Consider the following 19,718-nt stretch of genomic DNA (forward strand, 5'->3'; position numbering starts at 1 on the left):
GGAGTTTTGTGTGGCAAAAGGTGTAGTGAAGGGTATGAGATAGATCGACAGTACTTCTCTAAAAGCCTGCTTTTGTACGGCGAAGGAAGTACCGTCTCTTAGCGTCGCTCTCATTGCTCATGAACCCTGCAGTCGACTTGAGGGTGGCCTTACGACTGTTAAAGGGATGTGGTGGTGGCCAAACGAGGCGGTGGCGGCAGTCGTCGTCCGACAGACAACCCGGCCGCCAGAGGCAGGGCGGCGAAAGGCGGTCAAAAAGAAAAAAATTATTGAGCCAAGGACGTGACACTGCTTCTTCGTCTCTGGGCTGGGAGGCTGGGAGAAAATTTGACGGACTGCGTCATAATGTCGTGCCTGCATCAGAGCCAACCAAGCCGGCGCCGTCGCAGGACGCGGACCCCCTGACCTGTCTGCACTGGGCTGGCTGGACTATGTTGCCAGAGACGTGCAACTTCAAGCATGGCTGACGGTGCTGCTGCTGCTGCATGCTTGCGGGCCACGGCATGACAATATTGCCCGTTGACGGCCTCGTGATCCTGCCGAGTGTTTCGTGGGCAGTCGATCCTCATAACAACATGCATGCGTCAGTCAAGGCTGCGTGCAGCATCCAGACTGTATTTACTAACTCTTCGGGCAGGACGATGGAGCAAAAGCTACAGCTACTGTCATGTAAATGATGAGGCTGGAGCGCTTCAAACAATGAGCTGTGCAAGGCTGTGTCGCACGGTCGAAGTCAGCCATGCACGATGGACCGGCAGGTGGTTGGTGGTCGGCCGAGGGGCGTCCCGGCCCTCCCTCCCTGTCATGGATTCTTGATGCCTTGCCTTGGGGCAAACCTTCATTCCCGAGGTACGCGGTCCGGCCTTACGAAAATGGCATGCCGCGCGTTCATGATTACTAGCTGCAGGTACGACGTCGCACATCGACGCAGACAAGGGCGGTCAAAAACGCGACAGACTGGAGTGACACGATAACAGGACCAGACCACACAAGAGGATTGATAGGATTTTGAAGGGATCGATCCATATTGGGACCGAAACAAATAGACGTAGACTCGTTATTTCATCGTAACGGATCCTTCACGTTGAAGCGGGAACACTCCCTTTAAAAGGATAGAATAGACGCTCCAAGCCGTGGCCGGCGCCGCTGCGCTGTAATCCATGAAGACGATGTGCAATATACTTCATATTAAGTACCGTTTTGATCAGCCGCCGTTTCCCGCTCTCTTGGCCGTAAATGCAACGGCGACTCGGACCCGAGACCTGTCACTACCATGTGACACAATGCTGGGGGAAGCATCCCGCAACCTGCCCTGTGTGCAACGAGGTCAGGAGCACTCGAGTAACTTGACCTCTAAAGCCTGCTCTCAACCGAGGCATAACAATTTAGTCGCCGACAGACATTGCATCAGACAATATGCAGGACCTGCGACACGGGCCAAGATTTTCTGTCCCTTTTGTTTCTTTTTCTGCTCGTATGGCCTTCATCCTCTGCCTTCGCCCGAATATTTGTCAACGGACAAGGATGCCGATTGGATCATGTCCTGCACGAGAATTGAAGCCGGAAATATCTGTCTGGATTCTTCCCAGCTACCAGACTGGAAGTCGACTAGACGTTGTACCAGACGAGCGCAAGCCACTTGGCTAATTGCCCAGGCGCATCGCAGAAGCAATGAACCATTCTTGCATGTCGCAATGGGGACCATGCCACTGCATGAGTGGCTTTTAGTTCTCAACCTGCGGGCAAGCGCCCTGTCTCTTAGACTCGTACGATATCTACCACTTCTATAATTCTCCCATGTTTGCATCAAGTGGCTGAGAGCACAGGATACTGGGCAGCACGTCAGACGAGAAGACATGCAGGAACGCCTGCCTTCGTGGCTGTACGAAGTACAAGGGACGAGGTAGGTCCAGGTCCAATGGGACACTTGATCAACTCTAGTTCATGTGGTCTTGACAGCTCATAAAAAATCTGGTCCGATTTCAACGAGCCATAAAAACAGCCTTTCGAAGGGTTGTGGACGCCCAGTTCTCTCAACGCATTGTCCCAATCCCGAGCCACTTTGGGCCCTTTGTCGACCAAGTATTCCCTGTCAACGCTTTCAAAGGCCGAGTTCACGATGGCCGTCATACCACGACCATCCGAGATTATTTTTGACTCCGGAGAAAGCAATCCCGGCACGATGATAGACATGTCATCGGATGGAGACGGCTCCTCGAACAGAGTACAGCTCTTGCCTCGCTCCAAGTATGTAAATCTGTCTTTGCCCAACTTTCCCCGGCACCTCACTCCTCCTAACCTTTCCATGAACTACAAATAGCGACCCTGTGATCGCATCGAGGAGCATTCGCGGTCGAGCACACACCTGGCCGCCCATGTGAACAGCGCCAGTGCTGCATGGGCCGTTCTATGCGACGACCTTTCTGCGAAACCTGTCGACTATTTTTCACGGCCCAAACCGACTTCCCCCGCCCGTTAAGGATACGGTGATGCTGTATCGCTACATCCACGAGACGAAGAACACCAATCTTCCATTGGCCGATCGGCTCCTTCAGCTCGCTGGGCGGAAGAACCATGTTTGACTGGGATGAGGAAGATGGCGACGGTGTCGCTCTCAGCGAAGCCTCGGCCTACGCGATCAACTACAAGACGTGCGACTCTACGCGCTCTACAGCTTTCGTATGACGAGTCTTCCCTCTGAGAAGTGTGTGGAGGGCTGACGTGTACTACACACTAGCCGCATAGCTTACAACAATCCCAGCACCGTTAGAGGGTGGTAGTTGAAAGTTTCTTTGTGTCAGGTGCGGAGGTGTCATAGAAGAGGCTACGGGTACACGCAAATTCTGTAATAATAGGGACGTCACAGTTACTTGAGTGAAATGTATCCAAAATGTATACAGAAACCTGTTGTCTTCTTTTCACGCCGTTACTAAATAGGTAGATGTAACTCATGTTAGCCGCGCGAAAGCCTTGATAGGCGTGGCCCAACAGCTCCACAACATGAATGGAGAGGCAAACGCCATATTCGTCGCCCGCTGCAGACGCCCGCGCACTTGAGCCGTGGTTATTATAGCTCCTCGACTCATTGAACTTTTCGCTAAAGCGCTTCAGAGAACATGAGCTGAGCATACATTGATATCCTCGCACGCTAAGAAACACGGCTCTAGAATCGTCAAGGGATGGATCTTAGCCACTCCGATTCGAGCAACTGTTTCGCATCGAGTCGTTGCTTCGGCTCTAGCCTGGTCATGGAATGGATAAAGCTCAAGAACTTTTCCTTTTCAGCCTCTGAATTATCGGGATTCTTGCTGAACTGTTCTAAAGAGCAAGGTGGGAAAGTAGACGGCTCTAGGAGTTTGCCTACGGAGATTAGCAGCGACCCAGTCAACGTTCCATGTCCTGTCGGAGCCAGGCAAGAGGATGTGTCCATACCATCAGCATCAAAGTATCGATCTCTGTTCTTGGATCGAGACAATAGCGTTTCGGGGATATTTCCAAAGACGGCAGTCATTTGTGCCAAGTGAGCTTCTGCGGTGTAGGGAGCGCCAGGTGTCCACGTGCCGTCAAAGAGAAGCCGACCTTCGGCAAGCTCCCAGATCTGTTAAGACGCGATGTTACTACATGTACGTGCATACGCCGGGAGATATGCTCAGTCAGCAAACCAGGATACACACCACGAGTCCTAGGTTCCAGATGTCGACTTTCCTGTCCCACTCTGCTCCAAGTATCACCTCAGGTGCTCGAAGCATCTCAGGCTGGATCCACTCAGTCAAATGGTCGTCGAGCCAGCTTGCTAATGCAGTTAGCTCTGTCTGTCTGATTCAATTGCAATTGACAAGCTCACAGGTTCCAAAGTCTGCTAACCGAACAGATAATTCGGTGGGCTGAGCTATATCCTCTTCGGCTGAAGAGAGCTGCGTCGACGCCATATAAAAGTCATTGGGTGGTTTCAGCGGCGAAACACGTTGTCGAAAGGCCTCTGAAGGCGCTTGCTCGAACATCTCGTTGATTGAAGACGTTTCAATGAGAAGGTTTCCTGGCTTTATGTCTACGAATTCTCTCAGCATTAAGGTTCGACAGAGGCGGAACGATTGACTAATCCTGTCGTTTCCGGTTGCGACTTCATTGGTACTTACCTGTATGGATGACCCGACACACATCGTGAAGAAAGGAGAGGGCAAGCAAGAGCTGTTTCGCAATTCCTTTCAAAAGAGGTGGTGGAATCCGTAGAGCAGGGAAGAGCCTTCTGTATTTCGTCAAGTCCGGGCCCATAGCCTTGAACACGAGACAGACGTGGCTTCCATTTGGACCATGGTGCTCAAAGTTGTCCAGAAGCCCAAGAATATGGCTTTTTCCTGGATGCTGCAGTTCTTGTGCCTTGATACACTTTAGGATGTCCAGCTCAAAGATGGCGTTTTGGTGCCCGAAAGAGTCCGCTGTGAGGATCTTGACTGCAACGTGTCGTTTGGCTCTGTATTCTCGCGTCAGATCTAGAAGATGTTACATGTCACTTTGAGAACCAACGCGAGGTCGCAAGCAAGCCAGACGGTGGAGTAAACACCATATCCAAGTTTGGTGACGATCCTGTACCTCCCGTTGTTGAAGACATCTCCTCTTCGGACAGGGTGGTATCCACCCGGGGCGTAGTGTGCAAACGTCTCTTCAGAAATGGAGCTTGATGAGTATAATCTCTTATGGACGTCACAAAGATTCATCCTCAATCGTGCCGTCCACGAACTCACTTGATGTGCGGATGCCATCGTCCGTGTCAGAGATGGAGGGAGGCTGGTGACGCGCTTGAGGTTTGACATGCAGGGTGGTGGAGGACTGGAGTCCGTGGACTGTGGAGGTTGCGGGGCGCAGGTACAAATGGGGCCTCAGGGTCCACGTGGATTCAGACGATCACTGCTTGCTGATGAGGCCGCTAATAAAACCACAGTGGGTAGCTGCCTGCAGCCGCCAGCTTGACTGCTGGGTTGCGTTGGGTCAATACTTCCCATGTCCGTCAGCCTTGGCTCAACATTCAAAGATTCAACATCCAACTGCAAGGCTGTCTTGTTTCTTCATAAGATGTCTCCGAGAAACAGTTCTGCTAACATATTATAACGAATTGGTACAAAGGAAACACTCGAATTTTACTCGTCTGACGTTGATCTTCCCTTCTTCTTTGCTTGACGTCGCAATACTTCCACGGCCGCCATCAACGTATTGCCGCAGAACACGCCGTCTAGACGAGCGGCGGCAGCGTCCACCGCGACCTAAACCCAAAGATGATGCCCTCGCAGCCTGGAGGAGTGTGGGCCTCGTATTTGGTGACATTAACGCTCGTCAACTCGCAGCCGCCACGCTCGGCCGTCCCCCACACAAAACCATGCCTTTCCTTACCAACCTGCACCTCACGTTCCTTGTTCGTCACAAACTTGACCATCCCAAGCTTGTGGCCGTAACGCACATCAATTGACTCCACGTACTCGTCCTTCGCCAGGTCGAGGTGCTGCGGCGCGCCTCCGGTTTCGGATCCGTAATGATAGCCCCACCGGTCGTCGTACTTTATCTGCACGCAGTCCACATCGTCCCAGCCTCGGAGATAGAGCGCGGTGATGCGCTCGTCGTGCTGGTGGATGCCAAAGGGCTTCTCCTCGGTCCAATCTGCGTAGGTCGTGTGCCGGCCCCAGGGGCCGCTGAAGATTTCGCGATGAAGGGCTATCTGGACATGGGTTGGCATTGTCTTGCCGGCCAGGTAGGGCCAAAATTCCATATAGGTAAGAACGTTCATGATCATTTCAAGAGTCGTAGTCCGCGTAGGCTCTGAGCTTTTCGGCCTCCGTGATGCCGATGTTGAGGGCTTCTGGATAATGCTTCGACGGGGCGTATGGCTGCACCTGCTTGCGGCCATTTTCGTAGATTTTCAACACGTAGGACACGTAGCTCATGTCCTTGTACTCGTTTTCGACTTTGCTGGACTGTAGGAGATCGGTGTAGGACATTCGCCATATGTCCAGTGTTTCGGCATGAAACCCTAGCTCCTCACCTTTTGTGATGGCCTGTGCTAGAGTCGAAGCTTGCTGTGAGATGTACTCTCCACGTTGTGCGTGGGAGTACGCTCCTCGCGATGTAAATCTCACAAAGTCCTGACGTATGCCTTCGATATTGGCTTCGATGTAGCCCCAAGATCTCCCATGCATGATAACATCTCTCAAGAGAATGAGATGAATGTTGGCCGCGTGTGCCAAGCATCGAGATAGTGGCCAACTCGTAACCCTTGGATCGAAAATGCGGCATTTCAAGCTCGATGGCGCCCAGAAAGGCAATATGTTCGACTAGGACATTGAGCGCCGCCGCCGCTTTCTGGTCTTCGGGCGCTTTTTCGAAGTTGACGCAAAATTGCTGGTAGCGTTTCATATAGTTCTTAAGCCCATCAATCGTGTCTTTCAGTGTCTGTTTGTGGTGTTCCTCGATCTTGCAGTCAATCAGGTTCTCAATCTTCTTGCGCAGCGCCTCCCAAATCTCTTCATTCGAGTCTGGTGCGCCGAACACCGAGCCGAACAGGCTGCCGAAAATTTCCAATAGGAATCCCACCTGCGGGACCAGTCCAGCACAGCACGCGAAAAACGTACAGACGTACTGTGCGGCTTCCGCGGGGGTTTTGGCACCCAAGTCCCTGCCCTCTTCGGCAGCCGTCTTTGCCCCCGCGACGGCCTTGGCCATGAGCTCTTCGTTCCATCTGATGCGGAACATCTTCTGAATTTCGAAGTGGCACAACGTCTGGAAATTCTGGACATTTATGGTGAGTTGCTTAAGAATGAGGGCGGGCGAGCTTTTATAGTCATCAAAAGATGAGGTACTCTTGCGTTGGAATACACAGTCGTGCACACGGCACACCGGCTGTCAACTGACTCTCGCTTTAGCCGATAACATTCAAATCGGGATGCGTTTCAAGGCAGTACATCCTCATTGTGTATCTCCGGATGCGGTACACGTAATCTGGGCTTCAACTCGATTCATGTCTGGTTCGTCTGGCAATTTTCATGGAGCTGAAAGTCTGCGTCCAGCCGGCAGTGCAAGCACCTGGCCTGCATATATCCCTGGTGAGACACGCATCAAGTTCCCCACGGGCCGAAGCAACTGGTACGCATGGGTTTGAGTTACGGAAGTGTGTGCAGCAGAGCGTATAGATGTGTCAATGTCTGGTACCCCCGTCCTTTGGCGAACGCCTCGGTGTGTTTGTACGGTGTGACGAATGAGTAGACATGTAGTTTGTACGGAGGCATCCGCGTTCCGGCGAGTCAAATTGTAAGACGAGCTGCGCTCTGCTTGCCTACGAAAGGTGTTGAGGCATGAATCGCGACGATCTCCGATGAAGTAGTGCAACCAGAGACCTGACAAAAATGCCAGCAAACGCGGCCGTACTTTTAAGAAACTAGAAGGCTCCCAGATGTTGTGCTACATCCAGTATTTGAGTAGCACCGAATAGTGTCAGAAACTTGAAGCCTTTCGAGTGGTCAGGAATGATTGATTGGAATATCAGGCAGCCACCAAACACAGCTGGTAGTGCAATATATGCCTAGTCTGGGTTTAGATGCAGACCACTCACACAGGGCTACATCCCACGAGCCTGCACAGTGTAGCAGCAGCCATGTTGGTCATAGTTTCAAGTATGACTGTGATGCCCGGGCCAAGGGACGATTCTGCTGGTTTCTTAAATATTGCTATTCTAACGCATCAACTACGAGGGGATTAGCGTGTGGGAATGGAATCAGGGACACAAACGTTCGGCTGTATGTCTACTGCTACAAAATTGCAGCAAGTATCAAGGAGATGTGAAAAGAGCATCCAAGACTTCCTTATAGAGAGCTCCTTGCAGGCTGGGAATACGGGCTCCAAAACACCTCTTCTGGGTCCCATGAGGCCTTAATCCTCTGAACCTCCGTCACCCTCTCCTTCGACAGCAGCTCATCCAGGGTCGCGCCGAACCTCATGGTGTTGGCAAATGTCCTCGGAGGAACAGCATCCACCTTGCGCACGCGCTCGAGGAACTCATCCACGAACCCGTCCAGCTTGACCTTGGACGCAGGCGATGCGCACCACGGGAGGGCAATCGCCGTGGCGCTCCGATCGCGGCCCTCGAAGAACTTGCCCTTGTGCTCCGGCAGGTCCCCATTGGCAATCATCTTGTCTGGGCTGAACTTGATGAACAGGGCTACCGTGCGGGCGGCGTCGGGGGCGTCGGCAGTGACTTCGACCCACCTGGCGAAGCTCTGCTTGATGGTCTCGGGCGTCAGTTGCTTGAGGCGCGCAGAGTTCATGGCCTTGAACCCGCCGAGCGCGTTGTTCGGCTCCATGCCGTTGTTGATGGCCGGCAGCGGCACCATGATGGTGTCTGCCTTGAAGGCCTTGCCCACGACCGCTTCGTCAAAGAGCTTCGCGGCTGCCTTTTCCGCGTCCTCTGCGGGGCCGTAGTACGTCGCCGCGATGAGGATGATTGGCGAGCCCGCTGATGGGGTGCCGGGCGGACTGCGCACGAACATGATTGTGAGGGTGAGCGGTGCGGGGACCTGATCAAAGGACAGGAAGGCATCGACTGCGGCGTCGAGGGCCGGGGGAGGGAACATCAAGAGGCGCGACCAGACTTTGTTTTCCGTAAGTCGCAGTGAGGAAACGGGGTAGACTCTCATCGTGGCGGCCGTGACGACGCCGAGACCGTGGCCCACGCCACACAAGGCGTTGAACAATGCGAGCTCGTCTCCCGACGACGAGGAGGACGACACCTCGACGGTCCGTCCGTCCGCCGTGAGGACCCGAAAGGAGAGCACGTTGTCGACCATAAAGCCGTGCAGGCCGTTTTGCGCCGTGTTGCCGCCTCCGAGGATGCCGCCGATGATGCTCACGGCGTTGGAGTTGGGGAGCGTCGTGTAGTAGCCCTCCTCGACGAGATGCTTGAGCAGGTCCCCGGTCAGCACGCCTGCTCCAACACGGACGGTTTCTTTAGCCTTGTCCAAGTCAATGGTCTTGAAGTCTTTGAGCTCCAGCAGGGCGGTCTTGGAGTTAATAGCGACGAAGGCGCCGTGACGACCGCCGGCGGGCACCACATTCAGGCCGTTCTGCTTGGCGAGGCGAATGGCGGCGACGATGTCCTCCTCACTCTTTGGAGTGATGATGATGGCGGGGTGAGATAGGTTTGATTCGGTCCACCGTGGGAGGATGTCGCTGAGGGCGACTTCGGGGGATGGAATGACGAAGGGACAGGCAAGGCTGTCTGTTCCCGATAGTGTAGAGGCCATGACGACGATTTTGGATACTGTTGGTGTATAGATCTGCCCGCTGGTTCGTCATGACTTCACGGAGGGCAGTTAGTTGTCTTTATAGTTGTTCTCGACGGGCGTCAGCCTCAGGCGCTGGCCCGTCGGCTAACGAGTCCCGTTGTCAGCTTACGCCTCGGTGCCTCACCAAGTCAGCCATTTGCTCTCCACATGTCTGGACCTCAATACGAAATGCATGTACTCTTCACCCAGACGCCCCCCTTCGGCCTTGCTGTACATCGCGCATGACACCGTAGAGGTGTATGCGGTGGGTATCGCGGGGCCAGGGTCGGCACAACGAGAGAGTGCGAGTAAGGAGTTGTCGCGAATCTCGGACGAAATTCGTCCAGATGCTGCGGGGGCCCGCCATTGGCCTCTGGAGGGGGCGGCAGCACGGCCCCGTGTAAGTGGAATTCGGCGGATGCTAAACTCGGTCGGAGAACTCGGTCTGCCGAAGAGCGAATCAGCGGATTGACCACGAAAGGGGTGCTGATTCCACAAAGCTGATTCCATCACCGCTGCTCCTCCCGCGGCACGGGCATCTCAGCGATGGATACGAGCTGCTGAGCCGGCCGCGTGTCTGGAGCGCAGATGCTGTTTCGTGATGGGCTCCCCGATGGCTTCTCCGCAAGTCGGTAAGGATCTCCCGGCTTTGCTCCTCAATTGCCGGACACGATTGCTGTGGCGTCGATCGTGGTAATGTCTCTGGCAGGCGTGAACTTCGTATATTATACTAACAGTCCCCGCCAAACTGTCGCTATCGAAATGCATGTTTCATAGGTTGCCGCCCCTGTCCTGGTGTGTCGCCACCGCCCGTCATGTGACGGATATTACGATGACCTTTGTTTCCAGCTCCTACCCCAGATGCTTGATGGATGGCATTTGTTACATCTTCGCCTTGCCTGCTACCGCGGAAAGCTCCTGCCGAATCGCCAGATCCGAGATGATTTCCTCGCTGCCGCCGCCAACGACCTGTCAAAGTCAGGATTAGCCTGGCCCATGGACAGCCTCCTTCAGCATCGACACGCCAAATGAACTTACCAGCATTCGCAGGTCCCGACTAATTTGCTCGACCGTCGCGCCCGGCCCGGCCCGCTGGTATCCGGCGCCTCCAAAGATCTGTTGGGCCTCCCTGGCCGCCAGCTCGACCATCTGCCCGCCCTGGATCTTCACCAGGGCGATGCGGCTCGCAATGTCCGGACTCTGCCAGCCCAGCGGCGACTGCCCGACATGGTACGCAATCTGCTCGAGCCATGCCCAGTGCGCCTCGACGCGGTGCGCCAGCTCGACGAGCTTGCGCCGGATGACTTGGTTTTGCATGAGCGGCCGGCCAAACGTCTCGCGCTGCATGGCGTACTGGAACGACATGGCCAGACAGGTCCGGCTCTTGCGGTTGCAGGCGACGGCCAGCAGGAAGCGCTCGCGGTTGAAGTTCTTCATGATGACGGGGAACCCCCTGTTCTCCTCGCCGATGAGGTTCTCGACGGGCACCTTTACGTTGTCGAGGTCGACGAAGGAGGCGCCGCCCGCGTTCTGCCCGCTGTTGCGGATCTTCTCGTGGCTCACGCCGGGGCTGTCCATGGGGATGACGAGCACCGAGATGCCCTTCATGCCGGCGGCCCCCGTGCGCACCGCCGTCGTCATGTGCGAGGCCCAGGGGGTGCCCGTGATCCACTTCTTGGCTCCGTTGACGACGTAGAACCTGCCGTCGGGCGTCTTCTCCGCCGTCGTCTTGAGCTGCGCGACGTCCGACCCGCCGCCCGGCTCCGTGATGCCCAGGCTGAAGCTCGTCGTGCGGTCGAACAAGCCCGGCAGCCACCTCGCCTTCTGCGCCTCCGTGCCGTAATGGATGATGGGCGGCGTGCCAATCGACGACGCGCCCGCCAGGGCGATGCCCACGCCGCCCTCTATGCGCGCCATCTCGTCCGATACGATGAGCATGTGGAAGGCGTCGAGCTGCTCGTGCGGGACGCCCGCCAGCACGGGTATGTCCGTCGGGCGGTACTTGACGGGCACGTCCTCGAAGGGGATGCCCGACCGGCAGAACTGCAGCGCCGCATCACGAGGCACGTCGCCGGCGTCCTCCCACTCGAGCGCCTGGGGTAGGATCTTGTCGTCAAAGTACTTGCGCACGCGGTCGCGCAGCCGTCGGTGCGACTCGTTGTAGTACGGCGACGACAGGCTGCGATACCACGCCGGCTCGCTCCACGGCACGCGGTCGTCCAGATTGAGCTTTGGGTCTGCGGGCATTGTTAAGAAGTCGTCGGTATTATTTGTTTGTTGTGATACAAACAACTCGTTGCCGTTGTCCACTGCGGCTGAGGCAGGGCGTCTTATAATAAGAGCATCGCGACCGCTCAAGTTGGTTTGCCGGCCACTACTACTAGCTCCGGTAGAGCAAGTCCAGCCTCGGCTCGGAGTCGGCCCATCTCAAAGCCGTCCGCCTGCGGCGGGTATGATAGCGACAGCCACCGAAGCCTATAATAAATAAAGGCCGAAAAGCTCTGGTCCCGACAATGACGTCGGCTGGCGTTAATTAATTTATGCCATTGGAACGCAGTATCGTAGACTTTGTCCCTATCTGCCCGCAATATGCATGCCCTCAGTTGGGAAGTTCCTAGAACATTGAAGTAACTAGCGAAGGCGTACAGGTGCTAGGCAGGACCTCGTAGATGGTAAAGCCTAAACAAGACGACTACGCCAGCGACGTGGGATTTCTAGTGCCGTATCTTCATTATCTAGATATGTTTCGGGCGAATAGCGATGCGAAGACAAACGAGCATTGCCGCGTGGGCAGCCATCGCCGCGAATATCTCGGCCCTCCTCGCGTTCATTAGGAACCCCCACGCTGGCCGCCAACAGGACCGTGAACATTGCATTCATGACCCATCGTTCGTCCTCTTCGACAATGTTCTGGCTTCAAGTGCGCCTCCCACTTCTCTTTACACTTCAACTCCACAGGGTACTCAACGAGCAGGACGGCATGTATGCCGAATTCGCAGAAGTAGATACCTGCAGGCTCACGTCCAGGGGAGAATTCGCGCTTGCGCCCAATTTCATAGTCTTGGAGCTCCTAGCACCCAGTTACTCCCATATCAGATCATGACAGGGCCTCTTTAAGGTTTGTCTTCAAGTATCCGTCACCCTTGCCGAAGAAGTTGTCGGGATGTAAGCGTGGGGCGATGTAGTTGTAGCTCTGCTTGACCACCGATATCCGCCTTAAGACAGTGGCCATGCCGTCGAGCTGCTTCAACCTGGCGGCTTCCCTGGCTGGAAGGTTCTCTCGGGCGTACTGCAGCAGAAACGCAGCGATTCCTGCTAGTATGGGAGTCGCGTACGACGTCCCCGACTTGTAGGCGAGGGGGCAGCTCTGGCTACCCGTCGTATCGCAGAGGCCCAGAGGCCAGGCCCCTTCTGTAGCCTCGCCCACCGTGGCGAAATTGTCTCCTACTATTGGGCTTGGGTTGAAAGGGGACGGCGTCCCATCTGTGGCAGTGGCATGGACGCATATGACGTCTCGATGTCTGGCCGGCCAGGCTCGCTTCGCGTTGGCACCGTCGTTGGATGCGGCAGCGAAGATGAGGACGTCGTGGAATCGAGCGTTTTTGAGGGCGTCTTCAAACCGGCTATACCCACTGTCTCGAGCTGGCCACCCAAAAGACATGGAGATGATGTCGGGTTTCCGTTGCCTCACCACATCGTTGATAGCCTATTATATCAATCAGTTATGTCGACCCACTCAACCTGTGAACATGCAATCTGCCTCCTGGGTCATACCACAGCTATGTTTGACGATGGTACCGGGTCGTTGTTGGCAATCTTGATGACGTATATGTCGGCTTCTGGCGCGTAGTCGAGCAGCAGACTCGTGACGTGAGTGCCGTGGCCGCTCAGGTCGCAGGCGTTGTTTCGATCGCCATCTACGTACGATACCGCCGCCTTGATCCTATTGTTGCAAGAGTAAACGGGATGGTCGAGGTCAAGTCCACTGTCTAGAACGGCAATCGTGACACGGCGCCTTGTCGCAGCTTCGGGCAAGAACCTCTTGTACACATCACGAACACTCTCCTTCCAGGATATGTAGGCCTTTCTCCTAACGTGGTGTGAGTGATGAAGCCGATCAAGGCATTTTCCGTTCCAAATAGACTCACCTCGCCGTCGACGCCAGATCAGGGTTTTCTTGGTCGTCAAAGAAGCTGAGTCTGGGCGGAGCACACGCCCACGCCTCCTCAAGTGGCCACAACCAGCCCGAGGACGACATCCTATGGCGTACGCGGCGCCCGGTCTCCTCACTTTCGTTGCTCCAAGACCTCCTAGAGGATGTAAACGACCGTGTTCTTATCCGAGGTGATCTTGATCGCACTGGCTGTGGCTCAGACTGGATTGGCCTCCCGTGGTTTGTCAAGTCTAGCGTCTGTGCAAGGGTGTCAAGGCCATCGACAGAGATATAGCTGTAGCCTTGCTCCAATTCATCTTCCAGTCTTCGAACAATATTCTGGTAGATGGCACATCGCAGGCTGTCCTCGTCCGGCTCATCATCATCCCCATCGACGCCGATGGTCACGTCCAAACAGGCATCAATGGCCATCCTTGTCTGATCTTGGAAGTCATGTTTGCAGGTGTCAAAAATTTGCCCGGCGACCAAGAACCTTTCTTCGTCGCTCATGTCAGGGAATACCGTCAAGCGATGCTCCCAGGCGATGACCTCCAAAGGCCTTGCCTGATGCAGCTCCATGAGCATGAGGGCCAAGTTGACCAAACAAGGGTAAGGATGATAGAATAAATCGTCGTCAGGGTCTGGTTCGCTTCTCTCAGCCTCGGGACACGATTGCGATTTCACAGGGCCCGGTCGAATCTGTAGATATGGTTTCAAGGGAACTCCTCCGTTGGCCTTGAAGAACAAGATGTCGTCGGAGCACAGAGTGGGCTGGATCCAGCCTGTACCGTAGACATGGAGCACAGCATACCCCAAAAGTACGGCTAGGATCCGTTTTGTCTTGTCGTTGAGAACGTGGGGCCGTTCCGTTATGAAATGCGACAGCGTGACGGCCTCCTCTGACTTGTCGATCTGGAACTTGCTCGGCTCGGATGGTATCTTCCAAAGCTCGTTGTTCCTGAGCTCAAAGTTCAGCCGGTACATCCAGCGTGTCTTGGAGTCCTTGATCTGGCGACACAAGTATTTTACTTTTGTTTCGATCCTGCCACGGCGGGCGGTGCCGTTTGCCGCCCGTTGCGATCCAGTATCCTCCGCGCTGCTGGCCTCATCGATGGCGAACCTGACCATGGACTTGGTCATAGACCGGATGCGTGCTTCATGCCACAGCTGGTCCAGGCCAAGAAACATGTTGAAGTCACACTCCTCGGCGTAGCCATGGGCTCGGTACGTCTCGATGCACAGTCTCGCGCCGTATCCATGGGGCACCTTGCAGGTATCACACATGTCGGTCTTGGACGAGTCGAGCGCCGCGTAGACTGACCGAGCCAGAGGCCATATGTGAAGCGGCGGCATGCTTCTCTTTTTGCTGGCGATGTCGTCCTCCACGTCAACATTTGACTTGCCAGCCCTCTGACTTGCCTGACATATCTCTTCAGCCGCCTTGAGCTGGCTGATCAAATCATCGCGGCGTTGTTGAGAGCCAAAGTCGAGACGCCACAGCGCGAAAGATGTTCTGTCCAAGTCCCCGCTACCCGTGTCGGTGGTCCAGGCCTGCATTAAGGCGTGCAGGCCGTCAAGGTCACCAGTGGTGGGATTGCGGCCTGTGGCGGCGTCATCGACGGCGGCGTCATCGCGCGGTGGCGCCTCGCTCAGGTCGACAACGCGGTCAAGGGACCGAAGAAGAAGCCTGGCCATGCGGGTGTCGGACAAGCTTGCACAGAAGGCGTCGGGCTCGTCGTCATAAAGATTCGAGAGAGTGATGGCAAAAGCGCTCACATGCCAGTAGAACTTCCTGAGCTCGGTCGCGCTGTGCTCTTCAGCCAGGATCTCGCACGCCTGCCGAAAGACGGGTAGCACCTGCCCTAGCAACTGCACGTCCTCCAGCATGGCTGTCGGCGGCCCCGTTTCGTTGTCGTCCGCACGAGATGTGCTTGTCGTGTGAGGCCGTGGCATCATCAGATCTGTCGCGACAAGTCTTGTCCTTTCTTTGAAGCATGTTCACCCCCTCACCAAGTCTGGGGGTCTGTCGATGTAGGACAGAGGGCGGCCGCCTCGCAGGCCGCCTGGCCCAACACGTGAGGCTGCCGCACAGGGATCGATCTGTTCCAGCCGCCCCCGCGCTGGGCCGGCCGTCTCATCTCGACATTCTCAAATCTTATCACGCAACGACAAATGCACGTCTACTCGGGCCTCAGAAATGGCCGCGTCTCTCCGCGGCACCCTGACCTTGAACGCGAGAAGGCCGCCCATTGGGGTTGGGTCGTCGCCGGATGCTGTGATCGCGTTGAGCGCCGGGAAATGCATCGCATCCTTCGAGCGATGCAAGGAGAGCGCCACGGTTGTCGACGCGCAAAGGCAGTCATCCATCGAAGACCAGCTAGCCCGCTTCTCCATATGGGCGTTCAACATGGGCGTCTTCGCGAAGCCGAAGCTATCATTGGACCATCGACTCAGAGAGGCAATCGGACTTCGTGCTACCATAGTCGGGCTTCTTGGTGTCTTGAATGACCTCGTTGTCCAGCGTGAGTTTCTGTTGCCTTACCAATTTGCAGCTATGATTTATAACACTATCTAGTATGCACGTTTCTAGCTGATCTCGGGGACCCTCTGTTGCAAATTCCCGATCGCAATCAACGCCTTGCCGGAGGCGATTTCGAGCGCCTTCTTTTGGAGATTGCCAGCGAGCTCACGTTTCTTCATGATCTCTCAAACACGATTCGCCAAGCAGGGAGAAAGGCACAGGAGGCCAAAGCCCCCAAAGACTTCGTCATCAAGGACGTACATGGGAACGAGCTCGAGGTACCCTTGATGGACGCATACGCAGGCAACATCCTCGACCGCTTCCCTGACTGCAGTGAGGTGATTCGAAGGCGATTGGCCAAGACGATGGTTCTGAGGAGGAAGCTGATACTATATCGGAGGTTCCGCTACTCTGGCAACCCCATCAAGCCCGCTGAACCTGTGACCAAGCCCACGATCCAACCACCCCGGGATCAAGCTCCCGTCGCCAATCCACGCAGACCTATGCGAGACTCGGACCCTGAAGCAACTACCAATGTCAATTTCAAGGTTGCCGAGAGTATAGCGCAGTCGACCGCCATGAGAAGCGCGACTACTCTTGCAATGCCAGCCTTCCGAGAAGCTCAAGCGCCTACCGTGGTCTCAAGGTCGAGAACAGTCGCGATCAGCTCCCACGAGCCACTCATTTTCCCACCACCACCGAGCAAACACATCAGGAATAGATACAAATTGTTCAAATTGAAGCAAGAGGAAAAGCTCGAATACCGGTTGGGCCAGATTACTGCACGCTATACAGAAGACCCGAAAGGCGAAGAAAACGCAACGGAGGGGCTAAAAAACCTATTAGCGAACGAGCAGCAGCAAAACCAACGAGAGCTGAAAATTTTGTGGGAGGACTGCAAACAGTCTGTTGTTGAAGTGGTGTGCCCCTTCTGCCTCTGTATTCTCACCAGCGCGGACCTGAAACAAGAGGAAGTTTGGAGGTCAGTTTCTCCACACATGATGAGCAGCATCGCCGACACTAACCTGTCAACGCCCTCTAGAGAGCACGTCAAGAATGATCTAGACGCCTACGTATGCCTCTTTGAGGAATGTGATCAGCCAGACAAGATATGGGCACGTAGCGAGGCGTGGTTGAATCACATGAAGCAACACACCCTGCGATGGAAATGTCCAGCAAAGGAACATCGAGACCAGCACTTCGAGACGCAGGAGGCCTTTCGTACTCACCTCATTGAAGGGCATAGGAAGCCTTACAGCGACGCCGAGCTTGCCATGCTGGTCGACAGGAGCAGAAAAGCAACAGGGCCACTATTCACATCATGTCCCCTGTGTGGCAAAACGGTGGAAAAGGTGCATGGCATCCTTGAGCAACACATCGCTGGGCACCTCAGATCACTCGCTCTCAAGTCACTTCCTCCGGTATGTGTTTGTCGCTCGCGACTTTAGTGGGCCTTCGTCCCTGGTGAACCAGTATGGACCACCCGCAGGCGAATCACGCTGACTGGTAGCGCTACTTACAGGACTATGACGATGAGGACGACGAAGACGAGGATGGAGCCAGTAATCAGGGATCTTTCGACGCGCTCTCTAACCGCAACACGATCAGGGCCGTCACAGATATGGGAGAGCCACTCGTTTTCGAGGATCAGGGTGAAGTCGGCGAAATGCGGACGAGCGAGGTCCTCGCGAGCTCGAAACACAGAATAGTGCCGGAACCTTTGGAGTTCGAGTTCGATGTGTTCTCTCCAACGTACGGCGCAGAAACACTCCATCGGGCGCTGCGGCAGCGAAATGAAGCATGGACGCTCACGTCCGGCTCTGCTGACCGAGCGCTCGTAACGAATTACCTTGACGGCTGCGACACCTTCACGGGCCCAACCTCCATGTCCCGTTATGATGCCGTCCGCGACGTGTTCACATCGTCGACGCCTGATTTCACCCTACCACTGGATGCTGGTTCCCAGGGCACGACCACACTGCCCTTTGGACCTATGTACACGCCATTTCCTTCAACACTATTGACTATGAAGGATACAGACAGCACGTCCGCGATGACTGGAATGATGACGAGTCATCACGGGGCAGTTGATGATTTTATGGAAATCGTTAGTTGGACAAGAAGGCATCAAGGTCGTATCGGATATCAGACCATAAACGATGCGCCTCAGACCAATGCGCAAAGCGGGCTAGTCGAACCTTGGTTTCCAACGGACACCAACGAGGCCTGGTCGGTTGTCGATGAGGAGCCTCGTGATTTGTCGGCGGCAAACATTTCCAACGCCCCTCGCTCTACACCGGCCCAGCCCGTAGATCTATCTCCATTCGTGCCGCATACCCACGGCTTTGTCATTGCTCTCCTCACACAAAAGGCAGAGAGGGAGCCTGAGCTGCGCGAACTCATGCTGCGAGTGGCTACGAAACGGGCAGGGGAACAGGAGTGGGACGAATTTTTAGACCTACTTGGTCTTCTAATACTTAATTACTATTCTTGGAGCGAGGACGAGAAGCGGGGAACCCCGACTCTCATGCCAGACTCGACCAGCCTAGCGAAAGAAGACGGCGCAACAGCTACGTCGCATGCACAGTTCGGACCTTCGACTTTTGACGCAGCGAAATTAAAAAAGCCTGATCACCTAAAGGCTAGGTGCAGAGGATGCAGCAAATGTTTCACGAGCCACGACGAACTAGTTGGACACGTCGTCGCGGCGCACCAGGGCATCGTAAAGCGGTACATGTGCCGGGACCCCGCGACCGTCGGCCTTAGCTCCAGCCTCCGGTGCGAAAATCCTCTATTCAATTGTTCATCTTGCGCGTCAAAGAAGCGCTACACGAGGTGGCTCAGTGCAGGTTCGCATCTCGCAAGCTGTCACTTCGAGCGGCGCGGGTCTGGGAGCAGCAAGGAGAAGAGCGTGTCGAAGGAGACGCGCGGGACCACGAACGGTGGCAGTGACGATATGTCGACGGATCTGCAAGTCGTTTCAGAGCTCAAGCTCTGGGTCGAAGAGGTGTACGTCAGTGCTGATGGATACGTGCTGGAGCCGATTGACGCCGCGAAGCATGGTCTGGGACGAATTGACCCAGATATCATGTTTCCTACGGTAAAGTGGGCGAGGTGAGGGGGATCTAGACGGTGGGTGTAACGAACTAAGCACAGCCGCCAGCCAGGCCGCCTAAAGAGTGAACTAAAGGAAAGGCAATAGGACCCTTATCATATATATTACCGGTAGAACCTTGGGAGGGCACGGAATAGGTTATACAGCTACGGGCATAGCCTGTTTGACCTTGAGAGCTAGAGGTAAGGATTAAAGGTAGAGGTCGGAGGTAAAGGTCGGAGGTACGAGTCAAAGGTAGAGGTCGGAGGCAAAGGTTAGAGGCAGGGATCGAAGGCAGAGGGAGGTCAAGTCAGAGGCAGAGGTCAGGGGCAGGGGCAGGGGCAGAGCTAGAGGTAATGCCTAGCTTCAGTGAAAGAGCCCACTTCGTTCCTCAAGGCTCTGAGTAGCATGGCCGGGCTAGGCCGTGCGCTCCCCACTTGTGTAGTCTAGAATAACCTCAACTTCTTCCTATCTCTCGCCTGATAAAGTGGAAACGAACGACAGTACTTAACGCCCATTACCATACCTCCCATCCCCGCCCAACTTCAATTCGTTCCTCAAGGTATTAGAGGTCCCCACAAGGGGCCGATCGCCTATTACTGCGCCTCTTACTGCGCCTCTCACTTAGCTTCGCCTCCAGTCCTGCTC

At 55.2% G+C, this 19,718-nt stretch overlaps 7 protein-coding genes across 7 annotated transcripts; 1 reads left to right on the plus strand and 6 right to left on the minus strand.

The window, feature by feature from the left end:
* Positions 1–2,909: 2,909 nt before the first annotated feature.
* JDV02_010367 (Non-specific serine/threonine protein kinase) lies at positions 2,910–4,807 on the minus strand. Its single transcript, XM_047992102.1, has 6 exons — positions 4,743–4,807; positions 4,137–4,660; positions 3,845–4,048; positions 3,675–3,793; positions 3,433–3,598; positions 2,910–3,360 (listed from the first exon to the last, which is right to left on the minus strand). Exons 2-6 carry the CDS (start codon positions 4,270–4,272, stop codon positions 3,173–3,175), a joined length of 813 nt encoding a protein of 270 aa, XP_047848115.1. The 5' UTR covers positions 4,273–4,660; positions 4,743–4,807; the 3' UTR covers positions 2,910–3,172.
* Positions 4,808–5,227: 420 nt separating this feature from the next.
* On the minus strand, positions 5,228–5,725 carry JDV02_010368 (uncharacterized protein; the record flags this gene model as incomplete). Its single annotated transcript, XM_047992103.1, has 1 exon — positions 5,228–5,725. One exon carries the CDS (start codon positions 5,723–5,725, stop codon positions 5,228–5,230), a length of 498 nt encoding a protein of 165 aa, XP_047848116.1.
* A 58-nt stretch (positions 5,726–5,783) lies between these two features.
* JDV02_010369 (uncharacterized protein) lies at positions 5,784–6,738 on the minus strand (the record flags this gene model as incomplete). The annotated part of the gene is made up of 2 exons (XM_047992104.1): positions 5,784–6,174; positions 6,254–6,738. The coding sequence occupies 2 exons, from the start codon at positions 6,736–6,738 to the stop codon at positions 5,784–5,786; spliced, it is 876 nt and encodes a 291-aa protein (XP_047848117.1).
* Positions 6,739–7,690: 952 nt separating this feature from the next.
* JDV02_010370 (Alkylglycerone-phosphate synthase) lies at positions 7,691–9,722 on the minus strand. Its single transcript, XM_047992105.1, has one exon. It carries the CDS (start codon positions 9,279–9,281, stop codon positions 7,845–7,847), a length of 1,437 nt encoding a protein of 478 aa, XP_047848118.1. The 5' UTR covers positions 9,282–9,722; the 3' UTR covers positions 7,691–7,844.
* A 332-nt stretch (positions 9,723–10,054) lies between these two features.
* Positions 10,055–11,549, minus strand: JDV02_010371 (uncharacterized protein; the record flags this gene model as incomplete). Its single annotated transcript, XM_047992106.1, has 2 exons — positions 10,055–10,271; positions 10,341–11,549. The coding sequence occupies 2 exons, from the start codon at positions 11,547–11,549 to the stop codon at positions 10,185–10,187; spliced, it is 1,296 nt and encodes a 431-aa protein (XP_047848119.1). The 3' UTR covers positions 10,055–10,184.
* Positions 11,550–12,399: 850 nt separating this feature from the next.
* Positions 12,400–15,342, minus strand: JDV02_010372 (uncharacterized protein; the record flags this gene model as incomplete). Its single annotated transcript, XM_047992107.1, has 3 exons — positions 12,400–13,008; positions 13,077–13,392; positions 13,451–15,342. The coding sequence occupies 3 exons, from the start codon at positions 15,340–15,342 to the stop codon at positions 12,400–12,402; spliced, it is 2,817 nt and encodes a 938-aa protein (XP_047848120.1).
* A 310-nt stretch (positions 15,343–15,652) lies between these two features.
* Positions 15,653–19,392, plus strand: JDV02_010373 (uncharacterized protein; the record flags this gene model as incomplete). Its single annotated transcript, XM_047992108.1, has 5 exons — positions 15,653–15,977; positions 16,046–16,958; positions 17,019–17,397; positions 17,499–19,108; positions 19,179–19,392. 4 exons carry the CDS (start codon positions 15,653–15,655, stop codon positions 19,092–19,094), a joined length of 3,213 nt encoding a protein of 1,070 aa, XP_047848121.1. The 3' UTR covers positions 19,095–19,108; positions 19,179–19,392.
* Between the last annotated feature and the right edge of the window lie 326 nt (positions 19,393–19,718).

This window comes from Purpureocillium takamizusanense, chromosome 12 (genome assembly GCF_022605165.1).
Source record: "Purpureocillium takamizusanense chromosome 12, complete sequence".
Taxonomy (NCBI): Eukaryota; Fungi; Ascomycota; class Sordariomycetes; order Hypocreales; family Ophiocordycipitaceae; genus Purpureocillium; species Purpureocillium takamizusanense.